The sequence below is a fragment of the Staurois parvus genome, unplaced genomic scaffold (genome assembly GCF_062004578.1).
Source record: "Staurois parvus isolate SC_StPar_1 unplaced genomic scaffold, SC_StPar_1.0 ptg000670l, whole genome shotgun sequence".
NCBI classification, from domain to species: domain Eukaryota; kingdom Metazoa; phylum Chordata; class Amphibia; order Anura; family Ranidae; genus Staurois; species Staurois parvus.
This window is the reverse complement of record NW_028318466.1, coordinates 1,976,813-1,997,701: the sequence shown is the minus strand read 5'-3', so window position 1 is coordinate 1,997,701 and position 20,889 is coordinate 1,976,813. Positions and strand designations below refer to the sequence as shown.

The 20,889-nt window shown below is 39.7% G+C and overlaps 1 protein-coding gene across 1 annotated transcript in view; it reads left to right on the top strand.

The window, feature by feature from the left end:
* COL6A6 (collagen type VI alpha 6 chain) overlaps positions 1-20,889 on the top strand; it is a 201,331-nt gene that overhangs the window by 79,034 nt on the left and 101,408 nt on the right. Inside the window, exons 21-22 of the mRNA XM_089652052.1 lie at positions 2,233-2,268; positions 4,178-4,240. Of these exons, the coding sequence (XP_089508178.1) occupies positions 2,233-2,268; positions 4,178-4,240 (99 nt within the window). The remainder of the gene's footprint in view (positions 1-2,232; positions 2,269-4,177; positions 4,241-20,889) is intronic.

The window sequence follows — 20,889 nt, the reverse complement described above, 5'->3', positions numbered from 1 at the left end:
ACCAGCTACTTTCCGCCTCCCCCCCCCCAAAAAAAAATAAAACTTAAAAATTTTTAGCTAGTGCAGTGCCAGTGGAAGGCAACCACCTCTGATCAGCACTGCAAAATACAGAGTGGCTTTAGCCGCCTGTGCCCAAAATTATAAAAAGAATCCCTCTCTGCTCCTCACCTCCTGGAACCCTCTGTTGAACTGATGGGGCCCAGGGAAAATATATTTAATATTACAGCAGAATCGGCTATATTGCCCTAGCGGCGGTCCTGGCCGTAGCTGTGCCCTAGGTAGCAGTGCCTACCGGTCCTGTTTTATTGACACATTTCACACAGGGACTTATAGTTCATTGCACCAAAGGAATAATAGATTAACATAATTGATAAATGCAACCATTTTGTGGTTAATTCATAACCCCACATACAAATGTGAAAAGTTAAAAAAAATATCGAACATAAGTTCAAAAAAGAAAAGGTTTTGGCAATGAGTACACTTTTATCACGCATATTGATCTGGAGTTTTTGGTTTTCTCTTACTTCATTAGCTGCAAGCTGGTTCCATGCCAGGGGAAGCACTGAAACCAGAGGCAGCTAGGCTTTTGTCTCTCATATTCCTTTAAAACTGAACTCTGAGATAAGCAAATAATCTAAATACGCAGGTATTTCTACTTGAATCTCGTGTGCTTTGCGTATTTCTTCCAGATCTGAGCAGTGATCCAGCATGAAACTTTCACTCCATGCAGAAGCTTTCTGCAATAAAGTCCAGTCGCTGGTGCTTTATCTCCTTGTTCAGGGTGACTGGACTTGTATCTGTAGCCTCCTATAGTTTTCTGCACACAGACTGCAGTGGATGGATCCTGCTGGGTCCCTCCCATATATCTAGGTTTGCAAAGACATTTGGTGCGCACAAAGTAAATTTATAGCCTTTGTCGATATTAAGTGATATATTTAACTTAACTGTGTACCAGGAGTTTGGCTTTAACTAAACTTTTTTTATTTACTAAAGTATGTATAGAAAGAATATTTTCAGGCATTGTGTCTGAGGCTCCATGCACACTGGGCGATTTAATAACGCTGGTAACGTTAGCTGTGTAAAGTGATGTTAAAAACTGTTTTTCAGCAGTTTTTAACATTTTTGTATTAGCCTTTAGCATTTTGATGCGTTGCATTTTTTAGAGGTTTTTTTTGGTCAAAAAAAGTCCCATAACGCTGGTTTGCCGAGATTTATCGCATTTTACTGTGTTTTGCCACGTTTTTCAGCGTTAGAGCATTTTTACAGCTAAAAAACCCCTCTAGAAACCCACTACTTCTGTTTTTTTTTCCAGCCAAAAAACGCCCCTACCAAAAAATGTTGATTACAATCTATGTGTGCATGGACACATAGGATAACATGCTGGGGCGTTTACTGGATGTAGAAAAAAATGTCAAAGGCCAAAAACAGCCGCTGTAAAAACATCTAGTATGTATGAGGACCAGGGGCGGACTGACAACTCATGGGGTCCCCGGGCAATAGGGGATCATGGGGCCCCTGTGTCCTTGCCCAAACTCAAAAAAGCCTATGAAAAAGGTACCAGGGGCATCTCATGGGGCCCCCTACTGACCCTGGGCCCTCGGGCAGCGCCCGAGTTTCCAAATGGTCAGTCCGCCCCTGATGAGGACTCAACGGCCTGACTTATTCCTTTTTCATTTTGCAAAAGTACAATTTGACCGGATGCTATGGTGCAACACAGCGGGGTGGATTTACTAAAGGAACAGAACATGCTCAATTTGCAAAGTTAATTTTTTCTTAGCACAGTGGATGAAATAAAGCTATTTTGACATCAATCATTCCATCATGTGTGAACAAAATTCCTGTTTATAATTTTCCTTACATCTGATTTAGCATTCTTTGCAAAGTGAATTTTCACTTACCTTCACCTCATTCACTAAGGTAAGCGAAAATTCACTTTGCAAAATCAACATGCTCTACTCCTTTAGTAAAGAAGCCCCAGACTGCCTATGAACATTATTAACCCAGAGGCTTTTGCACTAAAAAAAAATAATCCTTCAGAGTATTTTGTTTTTAATATTTAGGAAAGGAACCAATAATATTAGCTGAAATTTGTAATTACTCTTTATAAGTACTTACTGTATTCGTTTATATAGCTTGTGTACTCTCTGTACTACTGAGACAGTCAATGAAACTTTTATAAAAGAAATGTGTACTTACAATACTTAGATACTTACATTTAATATTTTTTTCCAGAATCTCCCTGGTAGACGAGGAGTCACAGGACCACCGGTATTCCAATTTATTTTAACAATAAAACCATAGTACAAAAAGAGAAATAACCTTTTGATTACTGTATGTTTTTAGGTCTGTACAATCTATGTAGGATCAAAGAGCAGATTTATGCACAAAAATGAAGACCCAATATTACATAGAATAGGTTTTGATTTAAATTGGTTGGTTAAATTGGTTTTATTGATTTAACAATTGTAATGTTATGATGTTAAGAATTCGTAATAATATTTTTCATATAGAACTAAAATTCTGACCAAGCACCTTGTGTTAGAGCCATTGATATTTAATAGCTTAATATAGTATTTTACCTGACCACAAAACTCTCAGCAGTGTCAAAGTCAACAATATTCATTAACATGTCAGAATTAATGAAAGAGCTATCTTTACATAAAATACTTTAAAAGTACTATAAAGGGGCTGAGTAGGTAAACAAGTTAGCCTTTATTTGCTGACAGTATTGTGTCACTTCACACCAAATGTAAAGAATTTTAATTAATAGAATGAATCCTAGGCTAGTAATCTTTTATTCGAACTTAAAGAACTTCTAAATCCCTAATATAACTTGACGCTTATTATTTAGGTGGCATGGGAGAAGCATACCAAAAAGTTAGGCACAGACTATGGTTTGGCCAGCTAAGACAAAAATTATGAATTTAAAGGTGTTTCTAGGACAACTGAACTTCTGTCCTGTGGCCTTTCAGCTGGCACTTTGTCAGGGTAAAGCAAAGCAAAAACTTGAAGTCTATCACTTCAAAGGTTGCCTTCAATGCGGTTTCATAAGTAAGCAAATGTTGTGATGCATTAGAAACAATATTCATCTTTTAAATTCCCCTGTTCATAAACAGGTTTTCAATTTAAACATGTCCTGGTCCTTTAGAACAATATTAAAATATAAATCCCTGTGCATTTTAAACTTTGTGTTATCAGCAAGATCCGTATTTGCCGGCGTATAAGACGACTTTTCAACCCCTGAAAATCTTCTGAAAAGTCGGGGGTCGTCTTATACGCCAGGTATACGGCGAGCCGGTGTCAGGGCGGCACTTTTTCGAGGGGCGGCGCCGCCCCCCCTCCTCCTCCAACGGACACCAAGTACAGGGGTGGGCAGAGGGGCTGCTGTACCTTACCTGGCTCCGGTCCCGGTCCCACGACGATCCGGTCCAGGAAGCGCGGCTGCTCCTTCTTTCAGTTCGGCCGCTCGATGGTCCCGCCGCCTGCTCAGCTCCGCCTCCTCACCGGTGATTGGGCGCCAGCACTGGAAAGGCACACAGGCGACCAATCACCGGCGAGGAGGCGGAGCCGAACGGCCCCGCGAAAATCAAGCGGCCGAACTGAAAGAAGGAGCAGCCGCTCCTCTCCCCCACTGACACTAACGATGGGGCACTATTCCTCCTCCACACTGACACCAACGATGAGGTACTGTTCCTCCCCCACTGACACCAACGATGGGGCACTATTCCTCCCCCACTGACACCAATGATGGGGCACTTTTCTCCCCACTGATACCAATGATGGGGCACTATTCCTCCTCCCTACTGACACCAACGATGGGGCACTATTCCTCCTCCCCACTGACACCAACGATGGGGCACTATTCCTCCTCCCCACTGACACCAATGATGGGGCACTATTCCTCCTCCCCACTGACACCAATGATGGGGCCCGTTGGAAAAGGGGTAGTCTTATACGGCGAGTATAGCTCAAACCCTATATTTTAACAGGAAAAGTAGGGGGGTCGTCTTATACGCCCAGTCGTCTTATACGCCGGCAAATACGGTATATATATAAATCATATCAAAGTTTCCAGAGGAAAATCCTAGAATAAAGGTATAGGATAACAATACAGGCAATTATAATGTGAATATAAATAAAGGAATGATATGTAAGCAATATATGTATTTTTCTGTAGGGAGGAAAAGGTGACCCTGGTCTGCAAAGCTTTATGGGTGATCAAGGTGCAAAAGGACCACAGGTAAGTTATTATTTTCATGATATGTTGTTTCCTTTGTATTTCTCTGAGCTCCAACATGGAAATTGATCCTTGGGGGTTTATTTACTAAAGTCGGAGAGTGCAAAATCAGGCTAACTTCTGCATAGAAACCACTCAGCTTCTAATCTCGGCTTGTTCAATTAAGCTTTGGCAATAAAACCTGGAAGCTGATTGGTTTCTATGCAGAAGTGAGCCTGATTTTGCACTCTCCAGCTTTAGTAAATAAACCCCTTGATGTCTGAGACAGGTAATTTTTACAGAGGACCGACAGCCCTATCCAGGATATGTGCATCAGACCTTTTTCATTATAAGGTCAGTTTAATAAGATGAGAGAGTGCCCATTGGGGTTGGTGGCAGTTCTTACCAGGACACAATACACATTAATTCTTCACTTGTGGAAGATTGGAAAGATTAGAAAATGTGGACTCCTTTATTTTATGATTTTTTTTGTTTGATAAGATATCACTTCTGCATAGACGCGTGTGAAATGGATTTTTTTTCTATAAGGCTGTCAATAATCTTTGGATAAACAGCATTTTGCATGGACACTTTGTATATTTCCAGTCAGCACTCCTTTATTTTATTGCGACATTTAAACTTTTATTAAGTTACAGTGTGACACATCTCAGGAGGTTGCAGGAGGGGGGGGGGTCCCAAGCGGATGTCTATCTCACCTAGGGAACTGAGAAATTGAGAGCAGGCAAAAAAGTACCCGATCTCACAAAAAAACCCTCAAATTAGTTTGGGATGGAGGTAGGGAGCAGAGTGAGATGTATTTTCACTTTTGAATAAAGGTCCACTTTAACAAACATCACTGCATTACACAAAAATATCTTTTTAAAGACAGCTGAAGGAAAATGTGCAGTATATTTAAATAATCTCAACCTGAAAAACATGCTATAATTGTGTGAATACTTGGTATTATATAATTGTATCTACATTAACATATTAGATATAAATAATGCTGTCCACATATGCAACAAAAATTTCTAAGATCATTTTACCCGTAAGGATACTACATCTACACAAACAATGTATCATGAAAATCTGGCCTCCTTTTTAAGGCAGAAAACTTGAAAATTCTGGAGGGCTAATGTAGTTCTTCTAATAGGTTTACTTAAACACCTTGACCCAGGTAAGTCTAGGGGACCAGTGATTTTTTTTTTATTATCAGATTTGCAAGAAACTTTAAGTATAGCTATAAGCAAATTTTTTTTTTCATTTTGGACTAAGTAGAGGGGAATAAAGCACCTGTCAAGTTTTGCATAGCTGTTTGTGTACTCATTAGGGAGATTCACCTTCTCTATTTGTCCTGTTGACTGTTATCATTGAAAGTGAAAATGAAAGAAAATCCCAAATTTTGGGTTGTCCCCAGAAAAGTAATAAAGGGGAAATCTTCTAATGGGGACAATAGTTCTGGTGACAACCAGGGATTTCCTCCGTTTGTAGGGATTTCCTCTCACGTCCTGTTTTGGCTATGGCACAAGAAGTGAAAGGAAATCTCCCAGTGGGACACAGATGGTAAAAAACCTTCCCTACTCTATCCTACTCTATTTTACGTTAAGTGTGCAAAAGGACAATCTACGTAACTTTCTGTAAAACATTTAAATTTAAAATACATTCCTCAGCAAGGTATCTGCCTCATCCTCTTCTTCAGAACTTAACCCCTTCACGCCTAAGGGTAAAACAAATCTAAATGCCTAAGCACAATTTTGCAACATTGACATGTGTTAGTAAAACTGTACATATCATCACAACTACTTTGTATATCCAGGTGCATTATACCTTGTTATTTTCAGGACAAATTGGGCTTTTATTTGGTGGTAAATGGTAATGGTTATCTCCTGATTTTTTTTATTATCAAAGGAAAACTGGCCCTAAAAAGTAAAAAAAAAAATCATTTTTTAATTTAGCTTTGTGTTTCTTATTACTACCAAAACCTACCATCAAAGAGCAACCCAAAATAAAATTTCCAGCTCTTGACAATCACAGCGATACCATATATGTATATGTTATTTGTTGCTTGTACCCATAGTACAGCACAGAAACAATAGTGCACATTTTGTTTTGTTTTGTTTTTGTTTTTTACCTAAAACACACTGACACTAACACCAAATGTTAAAAAAAAAATCCTGACCTTTGACCCTGACCTTTTGACCTTGACCTTTGACCCTGACTTTGACCCACTTACCCTGGCACTGAACTAGATCAAACCTTGATCTAGGTATTTTTTCTTTATTTTGTAATATTTATTTATTAATCTTTTTTTCCTTTTCTTTTACCAAACATTTTTCCCCTCTACATCAGGAGTTAGAGAGATACAATATATCTCTCTCCTCCATTCACAGAGAGAGAAAAAAACAAGGGGGCCGGGCTGTGCAGTGACTGATCACTGTGATAGCCAATCAGAGACTATCACAGTGGTTATGTGTCTCGGAATCGGGAGTCCTGGGTCCCGATCGTTAGAATGGGACCCAGGGCTCTCAGTGACAACGCGGTCTCAGTGCTGGGAGTGCGCTGTGTGGCGTGCTCTCAGCAGAAAGACAGGTACGCAAATATGCGGCCCCACGGAAAAAAGCCCAGTTCTGTGAGGCTGCATATTTTTGTAACGTCGGTGTCAAGGGGTTAAAGCCTTTCTACATTTAATCGCAGTTTTCACAGAAGTAAATGTATTCCAGATGTTAAGTATATAAACAACTTGGCGCAGAAAACATCCTCAATCAACGTAGCACTTGGCAGTAATATTTATTACAACTTCTTGGTTATTATAGCTAAGTACTGCATCATGACTGGACTGCAGTGTAAGGTATCCCAATACTTGCTCAGCTCTGATTTTCTCCCCTCAGGCATAATATTCAGTTACTTTTCAGCACTGAGAATTCTGCTAATAGATTTTAGCATTCACATTTTGTTTGGACTGGTATGACTTCTAGTATGAATTTCCTGATATGGAAGCCTTAATTTACCTCAGTTCCTTCTTCATCCCATGATAATTTTCCCCTAAAAATAATTAATTCACCAACAGAGATTTTGCTTAGTTTTTAAACACATCCAATCACTGGCTAAATCCTGCTGCCTCAACCTCCTCAACATTTCCATAATTTGCCCCTTCCTGACTAATGACACCACAAAACAACTTATGCACGCCTTGGTTATATCCCACCTTGATTACTGCAACTCCCTCCTCACTGACCTACCGTTACACAGGCTATCCCTGTTATGAATTATGAATGCTGCTGCTAGACTTATATACCTTACCAACTGATCAGTGACTGCTGCTCCTCTCTGCCAATCCCTTCACTGGCTTCCACTAACCCAACGTATAAAATTTATAATACTAACCCCAACATACAAAGCCATCCACAACACTGCCCCTAGCTACATCACCAACCTCATCCATAAATATCGTCCAAAACGCCACTTCGCTCCTTCCAAGACATCTTGCTCTCTAGCTCCCTTGTCACTTCCTCCCACGCTCACCTCCAGGACTTCTCCAGAGCCTCTCCCATCTTCTGGAACTCCCTACCCCAGTATGTCCAGTCAGCCCCCACCCTGTCTGCCTTTAGGCGATCTTTGAAAACTCGCTTATTCAAGGAAGCCTACCCCACCTCCACCTAAGAACTGTACTTGAGTCACCTCCATCAGATCATCCCCTGAAGCTATCACCTTTTGTATCATCTCCCCCTTCCTTTAGATTGTAAACTCCATGAGCAGGGTCCTCCTATTCTTTCTGTACTGAACTGTATTGTAATTGTACTGTCTCCCTTTATATTGTAAAGAGCTGCACAAACTGTTGGTGCTATAGAAATCCTGTAAAATAATAATAATAATAAAAAATAATAATGCTTCTTTTGTCACAAGAAATGTTGAATTAAATGCCAGATGCCCTTTATTCACACCTACTTTTTAATTCCACAAACCATTGTATTATCAATGTCTTATGTGGCTCCTTTTTTTTGTCCACCTCAATAGACACCCTATTGACACCAACCTTAAACCTAGCAGTATGTTAAGGAGCAAAAACCCTTTCTGCATTACATTTTTACATTACCGCGAAAATATATATAGCATTGTTCTTGAGATAAATATAAAATACATGTGGAAAATCGTGTGCATTTATTGTATTTATGCAATTGATTTGGCAAAAAAAAAATGGATTGAGTATATGGTCTCTTTCCGATGCATGTTCTCATTGTAAGGATCTATCTACAAGGCTGATTCAACATAAATTATTTGCATGCTTTGCACTGCCTCTACCCGTGCTCTATTCCCTCTGCATACTCCTCTCTTTGCTTTAGCCCTATTTTCTGTTATATGTTTCCTGCCTATCATTTCTTCAGCCTGCTCTCTCCCATTCCCATTTGTGTGGCATTTCTACTCTTCCAGTTGGTATTTAATGTTATGTGTCCCAATGCCCCATGCTGGAATATATTTGTGAAATCCCTGACAAATTTTGGTGTGTTCAGCCACTGTGTTGTTTTCTAGGACTACGTATTTAACCATTAGCCGCCCGGCCTATAGCCATTTGGCGGCCGCAAAAATGCTCTAGCTTTCCGGGTGTACGTCATTTGGCGTCCTCCCACACATGCGCAGTTCGCGCGGTTGCAGAGCCACGCAGCGGCGCGATCTGTCACCGGCCGTGTACCTCGGACACGGCCGATGACAGATCTGAGTACCGGCCCCCGTTGCCGGTACCATGTGACCTGCTGTGACCAATCACAGCAGGTCACATGACAGTTGTATACAACGGATGGCTTCATTCATGCCATCCATTGTATACTAGTGCCTAGCTGTGAATGGTCACAGCAGGTCACATGCACATGTCATGTGATTAGCTGTGGCCAAATCACAGCTAAGCACAAAAAAAAAAAAAAAAAAACCTGAATGAATCGATTTCATTCAGGTAAATGCTTGCTTATAGCAAAGTAATTCTTTGCTATAAGCAAATTGTGTAAAAAAAAAAAAAATACTGATCACTTCCCCAAAGTAGTACAATGTTACTATGGTAACATTGTACTACTTTGGTCATAGTAAAATATGCAAAAAAAATCTTGAAAAAAAATTAAAAAAATGTAATAAAAAATTAAAAATAATAATAAAAAAAAAAATATATATATATATATATATTTTTTTTTTTTCATACTGTCACCAGTCAGTGTCCCTGTTCACTGCCATGCCAGTTATATGATGACGCTGTACTGCACTGGTGACAGTATGTAAAAAAAATAGTGAAAATAATTTTTTTAATTTTTTCATTTTCCGAAAAATTATGACAAAAAAAATACAACTTCAAAAAACTTGTCATTCCTCTTATGAAGTACGTCGGACTGTCTACTCTGCAAAAAGGGGTCATTTGGAGATATCTGTACTATTCTGACATTCTTGGACCTCAAGAAATTAGATTGGCTGTCAGTACTTCAGGATTGATCAATATTCAGATCTATACCATAGTTTGTGAACTCTATAACTTTCCTACAAACTAAATAATACATCCTAATTTGGGTTATTTTCACCAAAGACATGTAGCAGAATACATCTTGGCCTAAATTTATGAAGAACAATTATTTATAAACTTTTATAACAGAAACAAAGAAAAACGTGTTTTTTAAAAAACATTTTTGGTCTTTTTTTGTTAATTTAGCAAAAAATAAAAACCCCAGCGGTGATTAAATACCACCAAAAGAAAGCTCTAGTTGTGTGAAGAAAATGATAAAATTTTTGTTTGGGTACAATGTTGTATGACCGCGCAATTGTCATTCAAAGTGTGAGAGCGCTGAAACGTGAAAAATGGCCTGGGCAGGAAGGTGTAAAATTGCCCGGTATTGAAATGGTTAAGCTTGCTCTTGTCTAGTATGTTTGCTCTCCTGGCAACCTTCTTTTCCTGTACAATCTGTTGGTTGCTTCTGTGTGGCTTCTAGCAACCTTCCGGTCTTTTTTCTGCCTGTCTCATATCATGTCTGTCTGCTTTCCAGGCATCTTTCTGGTCTAGCAGTAGCTGTTGGGTTATTCCTGTTTGGTGCTCCTTGCGACCTTCTGATCAAGTGTTTTTTGGCTTGTCTTGGCCATTGTTGGTCAGTCTGATTTGTCTGTCTCAGTTGAGTCATTAGCAAGGCTCCCAATTGTAAAGTGTCAACTGTACAATTATATCTCCATTATCAGAAGCTCTGGTACAGGCCATGCATTCTCAGGTCAACACAATGTCTGTTGTCTCTATATCTGTGTATTATAGTTATCTACTGTAGTTTCAGATAGTTCACACAGTCCTGTCCCCTGCTCTTGTCTATCTACTTTTTCTGGCGTGCAAAACTCAGTAACACTTTATTTTTATGATATTGTCTATGCACCAGAATTTTCCAAGCCCTCAATATACAATTAACAGTCTTTTGCTGGTCCTGACAATATGTAATATGTAGATACGTATGCCCAAACTTTCTTTATTAAAAAAAAAACAAACACTAGTAGCATGCCCCATCATGTCCCTTCTAGGCATATCCAGGTAAAATAAACAAGGCCTGGTTTGGAGGACTCTCACCTTTCATGGTAAGGCCATGTAAGTAGAACTAAAGGTAAAACCTTTTTATATTTTTTATAGAGTAGGGAAGGTTTATAACCCCTGCCAGTTTTCTTTGGTCATCTGTGTCCCATAAAAGAGATTTCCCTTCAACTCCTGTCCAATAGTCAAAACAGGAAGTTAGATGGAATCCCTCCAAAGTGACAGCAAATAGAGGGTGGATCTCCCTTACAGGGGCACAGACATCAAAATAAACCTGACAGGTGTTCTAATCCCTCTCTATTCAATCCAAAGCAAAAGAAAATGTTGCTTTATTTATACTTTAATTATATCTGGAAAATGACACAATGGGGGAGATTTACTAAACTGGAGCACTTCGAATCTGGAGCAGCTATGCGATTAACCTGTGACGATAATACCTGTAAGCTGATTGGTGTCTATGAACATCTGCACCAGATTTTACAAGCTACAGTTTTGGTAAATCTCCCCCAAGATCCCACAAATATATATTGCTATATACATACTAATAAAAATTAAATGAATGCTTTGTGAACATACTTTTAATACAAACTAAATAATTATCAAGTAGTTCCCCTAATGTTGCATAGACTGGTAGTTTTTACTGTGAGTGAACCAAACACCCTAAAGCTGCTCCTTGGCTCTCTTTCAAAGATATTGGACCATGCTCCTCCTGGCCTTGGCTTGTTTATACCTTTCTAGATTACTGGCATTGTTATTTGCAATCTATTCCCTTATCATCCTTGCCAAGTCCTCTTACTCCGCTGTTGGGTAATCCCTCTTCTCCTACCTGTCTTCACTCACATGCTCTCCTAACCTGGGACAGATCTTTCTGGATGCAAATAAGGCATGTGCAATATTTACTTAGTTTTTGCTATTTCAAGCTATACATGGTCATAAGAGTGGCCTTTGGTTTTTGTTTCTTCTGCCGCAGAGCTTCTATTGCTTTGACACTGAAAACTGCCTTATACCAGCCACTTATTCTGGCCAGTTATGTGTCTGTCTTTCACCTCCAGCTCATACTATATCTAAGATTTATGTATTAGTATCTAGTTTTGACTTCCCTGGTCTACCTTTTTACATGGCTAATTGGACACTTGAACTTGGCCTCAATCTCCTCTGAAGAATGGGGACAACTTTTCATTAACACTCATAGAATTTCTATAGCTTGCGCCACTCAAGAACGTAATTTCAAACTACTTTCAAGAGGATATTGTTCTCAAGGTAGTATTCAGTGTATTTTTCCATCTCAGACAGACTCATCTTTGGGTACCTTTTTCACATTTGGTGGGCCTGCCCTTCCATAAGCTATGGGTTTCTGTAATTCGTCCTTATAATTTACCCTTGGTCACCATCCCAAGGTAAAAATTCTCGTTATCGCTTCAAATTCTACCGTGAGCATTTTAGCATGTGTTGCTGAGTGTACAAGCCCTAAAACTAGAGATGGGCTTAAGCATCCATCAAACTCCTGCTTTCTTGTGCTACAACGAGCTGTGGGCCGGGTCATGTCGTGCTGCACAGTCCACATAAGCTGCAGGGTGGGAAATAACCTGGTACAAAAAAGCTGGTTAGCGCTGCGTTCGGAGGACGTCCTAGGTCATCTCTACCTGAGTCCTCATGCACACTGGAATTTTAGCTAATGCTGGTAACATTAGCTGTGTAAAGTCACGTTAGAAACTTGAGTTTTTCAGCTTTTTTTAGCGTTTTTGCATTAGCATTTAGCGGCGTTTTCCCACTTTTGCGTTTTTTAGCATTTTCTTTTTACCAGAAAAAAACATTTTTTTTGGTCAAAAAAAGTCCAAAAACACAACGCTGTTTTACTACACTTTGCCGTGTCTTTCAGTGCAAGAGCGATTTTACAGCTAAAAAACTCCTCTAGAAACCCACTAGTCCTGGGGTTTTTTTTGCAGCCAAAAGACATCCCAGCCAAAAAACATTGATTACAGTCTGTGTGTGCATGGACACATGGATAACATGCTGGGGAGTTTACTAGCTGTAGAAAAAAATGTCAAAAGCCAAAAACACCCGCTTTAAAAACATCAAGTGTGCATGAGGACTAAAGCTTGTAAAGTGTTCCAATTTTAGAAAATTTTCCTACTAGCTCCTTAAAGTCTAAAGCTAGCCGTACACTAGTAGATCTTTCTAAAAAATGTTCTCACGATCATTCATACAAAAGATCTAAGTACATTTGATGTCTTGACAAATGTCATTAGAAGGTACTTAGCTTTTAATATCAATGGTTACTTTTAACATTCAGTTTGAGAACCCCCATATGCTGTCATGGTGGGGAACAGTTTGGGGGAAGGGGGAGCCAATTTGCACTATGTTACATGTTACACCCTAAATATGGATATAAAATGGTGCAAAAGGTGGACTTATGCAGGCCATAGATGGGTCGAAAATCAGCCGATTTTTTAGCCGAAAATAAAATCGGCCGATTTTCAGATCGTTCGTGGGTTAATTGTTCAGCCGTTTTTTGGTATTTTGGCAGATTTTTTTTATCGGTAAAGTTGGAAAAAGATCGGCCGATTTTCGCAGCAATTATGGGCAAATTGGCCGATCTTTTTACCGATAAAAAATCTGCGCATGAGCAGTGACCTGCAAGAGGAAGACAAAAAGAAGAAGAAAAAGAAGAAGAAGAGGATGAAGAAGAGGATGAAGAAGAAGAAGAGAATGAAGAAGAAGAAGAGGATGAAGAAGAAGAGGAAGAAGAAGAAGAAGATGATGAAGAAGAAGAGGATGATGAAGAAGAAAAAGAAGAAGAAGAAGAGGATGAAGAAGAAGAGGAAGAAGAGGATGAAGAAGAAGAAGAGGATGAAGAAGAAGAGGAAGAAGAAGAGGATGAAGAAGAAGAAGATGATGATGAAGAAGAGGATGATGAAGAAGAAGAGGATGAAGAAGAAGAGGATGAAAAAGAAGAAGAAGAGGATGAAGAAGAAGAAGAGGATGAAGAAGAAGAAGAGGAAGAAGAAGAGGATGAAGAAGAAGAAGAAAAGGAAGAAGAGGGTGATTAAGAGGATGAAGAAGAAGAGGAAGAAGAAGAGGATGAGGAAGAGGAAGAAGAAGAAGAGGAAGAGGAAGAAGAGGATGAAAAAGATGAAGAAGAAGAAGAGGATGAAGAAGATGAAGAAGAAGAAGAGGATGAAGAAGAAGAAGAATTCCAGTCCAGCAAAAAGTGTCCCTGCAGAGAGCTCTGCTATTTCTTTGACAGTGCTTTGACATTTATAGCGGTTGCAACAATGTATCTATTTGTTTCCGAATAAAAACATCTGTATCCGAAATGGATACAAATAGATACATTGTTGCAGCCACTATAAACATCAAAGCACTGTCAAAGAAATAGTGGAGCTCTCTGCAGGGACACTTTTTGCTGGCTGTAGACGGGATGAAAATCGGCCTATTTTCTTTACCATTCCTGGTAACGTCGGCCGCTTGAACGACCGATTTTTCATTTTTTTAAGAAAAATCGGCCGGTTTTCTCCCCATCTATGGCCTGCATTAGCTTTAATTAATCAATAATGTTTGAACATTGCACTACCACACTTGTCTCTTGAATTGTCAGAGGCTGTACTTAATTAAACCAGAAATAATGCTTATGGCAAAATAAGAATTTCCACATACTAACATTGTGTTTTGCCAAAACATCTTCCAATTCACATGGAAGAGATATTGTTAATGAGTGCTGTTCCTAAGTACAAGTATAAAGCAGACATTACCCAAGCCTGCTTATGAGATGATAAATTACTGCAAAATAACCACTTTGTAAAACATATATCTGTAATCCAGAGTTCTCAGACTGTTATCTGGACAAACACCAGTACTGTCGCTGGATTAAATGGGTTTAACAAGACTCAGCTGTTACGTTTTTCATCATAATGATTACTGTGTTTGTTACTATATGTCATTTACTTTTAAGCTGTGTGCATGTAAAAAGACCAATCATGCAAAGCAGAGTAATGCAAAAACATCATTCTTTTTACACACACTTTTGCTAACAAAATCATACAGATATAAAAAATAGATTATTGCCCCCTATTTCTGTTCCAGTGACAACTCAAAATTTAGGATTGTCAGATTTTCAGCCACTTTTAGGCTCCGTTCACACCAATACGTTTTTTTAGTGCTTTTTGCAGAAATGCACTACAGTCCGTTTACCATGGTTTCCTATGGAACATGTTCACATCTATGCTTTTATGAGCTGCTGCGTGTTTGGAAAGGGTCAGGGACTTTTTTAAAAGCAAAAAGCAGTGTTTTTGGTACAATAGAGTTCACTGGAGAATCTGCTGAAATGCATGGTAGTGTGTTTTTGCAGCGATTTTGCCACGTTTTGCATTTCTATTCTGCCCAGCAAAAAAAAAAAATGCCCCTTTAAAAAAAAAAAAAAGAGCTGAACAAAAACACAAATCACGACAAAAACACATGTAGAAAAGCAAACTGCGAAAAGCACTGCAAAATGGACAAAAAGGAAACTGTATAGGTGTGAACGGAGCCTTTGTCTCATTGATAATTTTCACCAGACTAAATATAGAAGGTGCATCTCCCCAGTAGAAAGCAGCAAAAAAAAAACCAAACAGAGGTGCCAACCTCTTGCCGTGCTATCCAAAATGTTAAAGATTTGGGCTTTAAATACAATTAAGTGGATATAGAAAATGTTTTGGTATATGAGAGATAAAGCAGAAGAGATGCCTTTAAAGTACAGCATAAAGGGATAGGTACAGTATCTCTGAAATGATCACTTTTGCTGGAAGTAAATTGGTATTTATCAAACTGATATGGAAACTTTGTTTTATAGCTGCCATGTCTAAATTTGTGCAAAATTCTAATATGGTTGCTTAATGGCTAGAGACTAGGCTGCGAGTGCTGGTGCATGCACTTTAATATACAGTAATGCTTACTGAAGAGCATCAAAACACAAGATAATATATTGGCTTAGACTAAATAACCTAAAAGCATAACTCCAGGCAAACTTTTCACTTTTCACTTAAAATGTGTTTTATCACAAACAGTTAACACTTTTGAGATGTACCGTGTTAAACTCTGCTCGGTGCAAAAAAAAAAAATCAAAATTGTTATCAAAATAACATTTTTGTTATCAAACATACAACCTAATTTTCAAACAGCCACACTCATATGGAGTAACAAATAAGTGATCCTAAAAATGTTGTGCTATCCCTTTAAATATCAAAGCATAAATCACACAATTTGCATTATAGTAACAATACGCATAAACACCAGTGAGGTAAATAATTCCATAAAATAAATAATGCCATAAAATTATATATAGACATAAAACTCCACATCCAATGTATATTCTGTGTATAAAGAAACTATGTGATAATATTTTAAGTGTGCCACCTTCAATGATCTACCACTGATAGAATATCAAGCTTCTTACCAAAATTATATCACCCCTAAATATTATTTATAAAATATAAAATTATTTCTCTTGGTCAATCGTGTTGGTCTAGATTTAATGTTTCAAGTTTAAGATAGTGAATACAGTAGCAGCTAAAACCTTTAGTTTTTAGCTGCTCCTTTAATTTGTATCACCGTGTTGGGTCATCACTAAACGCGTCAGGGGGGGCTACAGCATCCCAGACGTCACGCCACCGCTGGTGGCCATCCTGATTACTATTGGTCAGTGTGTTTTTTACTATTACTTGCTTTCTGTGGAAATAAATATTACTCCTTTATACAGTATCACACTATGTGGTGTCCTTCATTGGGCTCTCCTTGTGAGCGCCGTCATTTGCAGAGCCCATTTTAGTGATGACCCAATGTGCTGATACAAACCAAAGGAACCCCAGAGAACCGTGACCAGATACTGTGACACCTGCCTAAGGACCCTAGGGGTGTTTTGGAGCCTGACCAAATCCGGGAGCAGATGACCTGAGTATACCTGATGAGACAGGATAATATCTCAAATGCGTGTTTTAGCGCACTTCTGGTGAGTGCGCATTTTACTTATTCAGTCACCTTATCTGGCACCCTTGGATCAGTCACCCATACAAGTGGATTGTGATCTTGAAAGGACCCTCACGCATTTTTCCTTTCGGGACAATTTATCACCATATATTATCACCTGGTGGTGATATACCCCACACAGCTTTTTTATTTTTTATTCATACTTTATATTACCTTAGATAGATGTGATGAAATACTAGTGATTTCTTTGCACTGTATTTTACTATATAGACTGTCTTGTCTTAGCGCTGCACCTTACTTTTATATTTATATATAATTTATAATATAAAAACACAGCCCGATTGCAGGACTTCTCTAGGACTTCCCCCATCGTCTGGAACTCCCTACCCCAATCCATCAGACTGTCACCCACCCTCCTCACCTTCAGGTGCACCCTGAAAACCCTCCTCTTCAGGGAAGCCTACCACAACCTCACCTAACACCTGACCTCACCTAACAACCTCCTCCACTCCTCCCACCACTCCATCTCCCACAGCTATCTCCTCCTGTATCACCTTCCCCTCCCTCCTAGATTGTAAGCTCAAAAGAGCAGGGCCCTCGAACCCCTTGTGTACTGTTTTGTTACTGTCTTGTCTCATGCTCTGTCCCCCTTGCTACTGTACAGCGCTGAGCATACCCTTTGGCGCTATATAAATACTGTATAATAATAATAAATGATAAAGCATGCGTTTTATGTGCACTCAGAACCGTGCAGATGTGAATGCAGCCTAAATGGCATGAGTTCAACTGTTTTTGGTGGGCTTTGCCATGTGTTTTTGAAATGCAATGTAAAGTGTGCATTTTCTGTGCAGGTTCTGTGTGCTTGGAAAATATGCAGATTTGAATGCTGCCTAAATAGCAATGCAACCGTGACACACAAGTTTGCCTTGTGTTTTCGAAAAGCAGGCTAATTGTTAATGACACCTCAATCGCAGTTAGCAGGCGCATGTTTTGCTGCCAAAATGCTCAAGACTCCACGACAAAAAGGTTCTTGAGCTACTTTGGGGTATTTGTCATTCAAGTGAATAGGCTGCCCTTTACATGATGCATGTTTACATATTGGGAAAAAAAAGCAGGAATGTGCGTTTCCACCACACTCAGTAGTGAATGGGATGTGCTAGGAAGTAAGTTTTTAGGCAGAAAAGATGACCAGGGAGGAGAGGTGAGGGTTAAAAAACACTGCTTCAAAAGTAACAGCAAAGTTGCTATTATTAAGACAAATGTACGACATGTTGGCGATTTTACATTGCCCTCTATGGGAGTCGTGTAGCACAAGAATCAACCAAAAGTAGTGCAAGTATTTTTTTTTGTTGCAGCGACCCAAGACACAGCAACATAGCACCTATTAAAATGTTTGTCTTATTACCTGTTGATTCGTTCAGTAGATTTGGAAATTTTTTCCACTTTCTGCAATTAGGTTACGATACTGTTCTTTCTGCACTGAAGTTATACACTGTTGTCACCCTGTGGAGAGCATAGTCTTTGATAGACATGTAGCTTAAGCCTTGGTTCACACTGATGCAATGAAAAATTCATAGTGGTTTCTGTGCGAATTCCGCACCGCTTCACAATCGCACCCCGTTCATGCGAACCATTGAGGGTGTGTAAATAAGTTAACAACACCCCGAATTTGTCACACAAAGCTCGGTGTGATGTGCAGAATTGGATCACATGGGTATGAATACCCATGCAATCAGATTCTAGTGCAGACCAAAAAAAGGGTTCTGCACCTTTTTGGTGCAGATGCGGTGCGATTTGAGCCATACAAAATGTATGACTCAAATCGCACCGCACAAAATTCACATGTGATTTGCATAGGAATGTGGTGTGGTTCCTATGCGAATCATATGCGATCTGCTGCACCGCACAAGTGTGAACCCTGGCTTAAACAGAAGTAAGAGACAAACAAATGAAAGCCTAAAGTCAGCTAGCACTTTTTAAACAGATACAGCATTAGGTTTTTCTCTCTTTTTAAAGAATTGTTTAACCACTTGCCTACAGAGCACTTATACCCCCTTCCTGCCCAGGCCAATTTCCAGCTTTCAGCGCTGTCACACTTTGAATGTCAATTGTGCGGTCATGCAACACTGTACCCATATGAATTTTTTATCATTGTTTTTAGACAGATAGAGCTTTCTTTTGGTGGTATTTAATCACCTCTGGGATTTTTATTTTTTCTTAAACCAAAAACCACTGAAAAGTTTGAAAAAAAAAAGTTTTTTCTTAGTTATACAATTTGTTATACAATTTTGTAAATAAGTGATTTTTCTCCTTCACTGATGTGCGCTAATGAGTCTGCAGTGATGGGCACTGATAGGCTGCACTGATGGACACTGATAGGTGGCACTGATGGGCACTGATGAGGAGGCACTGGTAGGCTGCACTGATAGGCATTGACAGGCATCACTGATGGGCACTGAACGGCAGCACGGACACATGACACTGATATATGGCACTGATAGGCGGCACTGACTGGCACTGTTAGGCGGCACTGACTGGTACTGTTAGACGGCGCTGATAGGTGGCACTGATAGGTGGCACTGATTGGCATTGATAGGTGGCACTGATGGGTGACATTGAAAGGCAGCTCAGATGGGCACTGTTATGTGGCATTGATGTGGCACTGATGGGCACTGGCACGTGGCACTGATGAGCACTGACTGCTGACACTGATGGACACTGACAGGTGGCACTTCTGGGCCCACACTGATCATCAGGGCACACTGATCATCAGTGCCCTGATGATCAGTGTACATGTCCCCTCCGCGGAATGCAGATTACCGGCTCTCCTCTCCTCTCGAGCTGTCAGTGTGACAGCTCGAGAGGAGAGAAATGCCGATAACCGACATTTCCGTGTTTACATGTGGTCAGCTGTGATTGGACACTGCTGATCACATGACCGAGCCGACATCTTCGGCTCTTTCCATGATCGGTGATCTGCTGTGTCCGAGGGACACAGCGCACCGGCGAATGGAAGGACGTCATATGACGTCCTATCAGAACGAGAGAACCACCTTGCGCCCGTCATTGTACTTATGTGGTGGGCGGAAGGTGGTTAAACTCTATGAATAAAAGCTGAGAGTTGTAAGCACCTCTGTCAGTGTTGTATGGTTTCTACCAACCTCAGTCACTAAAATATTTGCTGAACAGCTTGGCAAGTTAAAGGACATGGAAAAACAAATTACTGGCAGGATCAACAGATAAAACTATTTATAAAATGTCTGTGTTAATGTGATTGACAGACTCAATAATACTGTAAATTTATTCTTTTATTTCACCATAAGGTCCACTTTAGCTTTACTTGTCTAACTAGTTTCATTTTATATTAAAAGAATAGAAAAATGTTGCGATTTCTGTAGATATGTTCAGCATTTCATTCCGCTGAAGACATCTTGGCCAACCTGTAAAAAAACTAGGGGTTATAGCCAATATGCCTGCAACATGTGCTTGGCTACAAAGATGCTAGATATTAATATGTATTTGAAACTTATAACAACGTGATGCATATCTGGAATCATAATCATTTTTAATACTCAATAAAAAAAGTTTTGAAGTAAAAATAAATTCCTAAAATCTAATCAGTCTGGGAACCGTTGGTGCACAATACTCTTTGCCAGCCTATTTCCTTCAGAGGATCTCCAGAAAGTACGGAATGAACACTAAACTTCCTGATATTGATTATTTCCAGGTTTTTATTGTCTCTATGTGAGTGTCACTATACAGGGCATAGCATATTTCTTCTCTGTGACAAACAGCTTGTCTCACTATGCAACCATAAAAGTAGACCTGTGTCTGGATCACAGTCAGGTGTCGTACACATGGGCCACATATCGCCTGGCATTAGCCGGTTCAACAGAAATTGCCCAACATTCGATCCATTGGTCGCTCCAGTCCCGCTGCCAGAACACAAATGCTCAGTGGAGAGATTGCTGTGCTAACTTTGCATTGTTAGTACACAGATCTCCTTCTGAGCTCCACAGTTTGGTGTACCAGGCCGGGACAGGCTGCTGTACACACGGGCCGAATGTGGGACGGTTTCTATTGAACTGGCTGATACTGGCTGATGTGTGGCCCATGGGTACCAGGCTTAACTAATACTTAAATTAAAGCAGGCACTTAGTAGTATCTGTGTGAACTT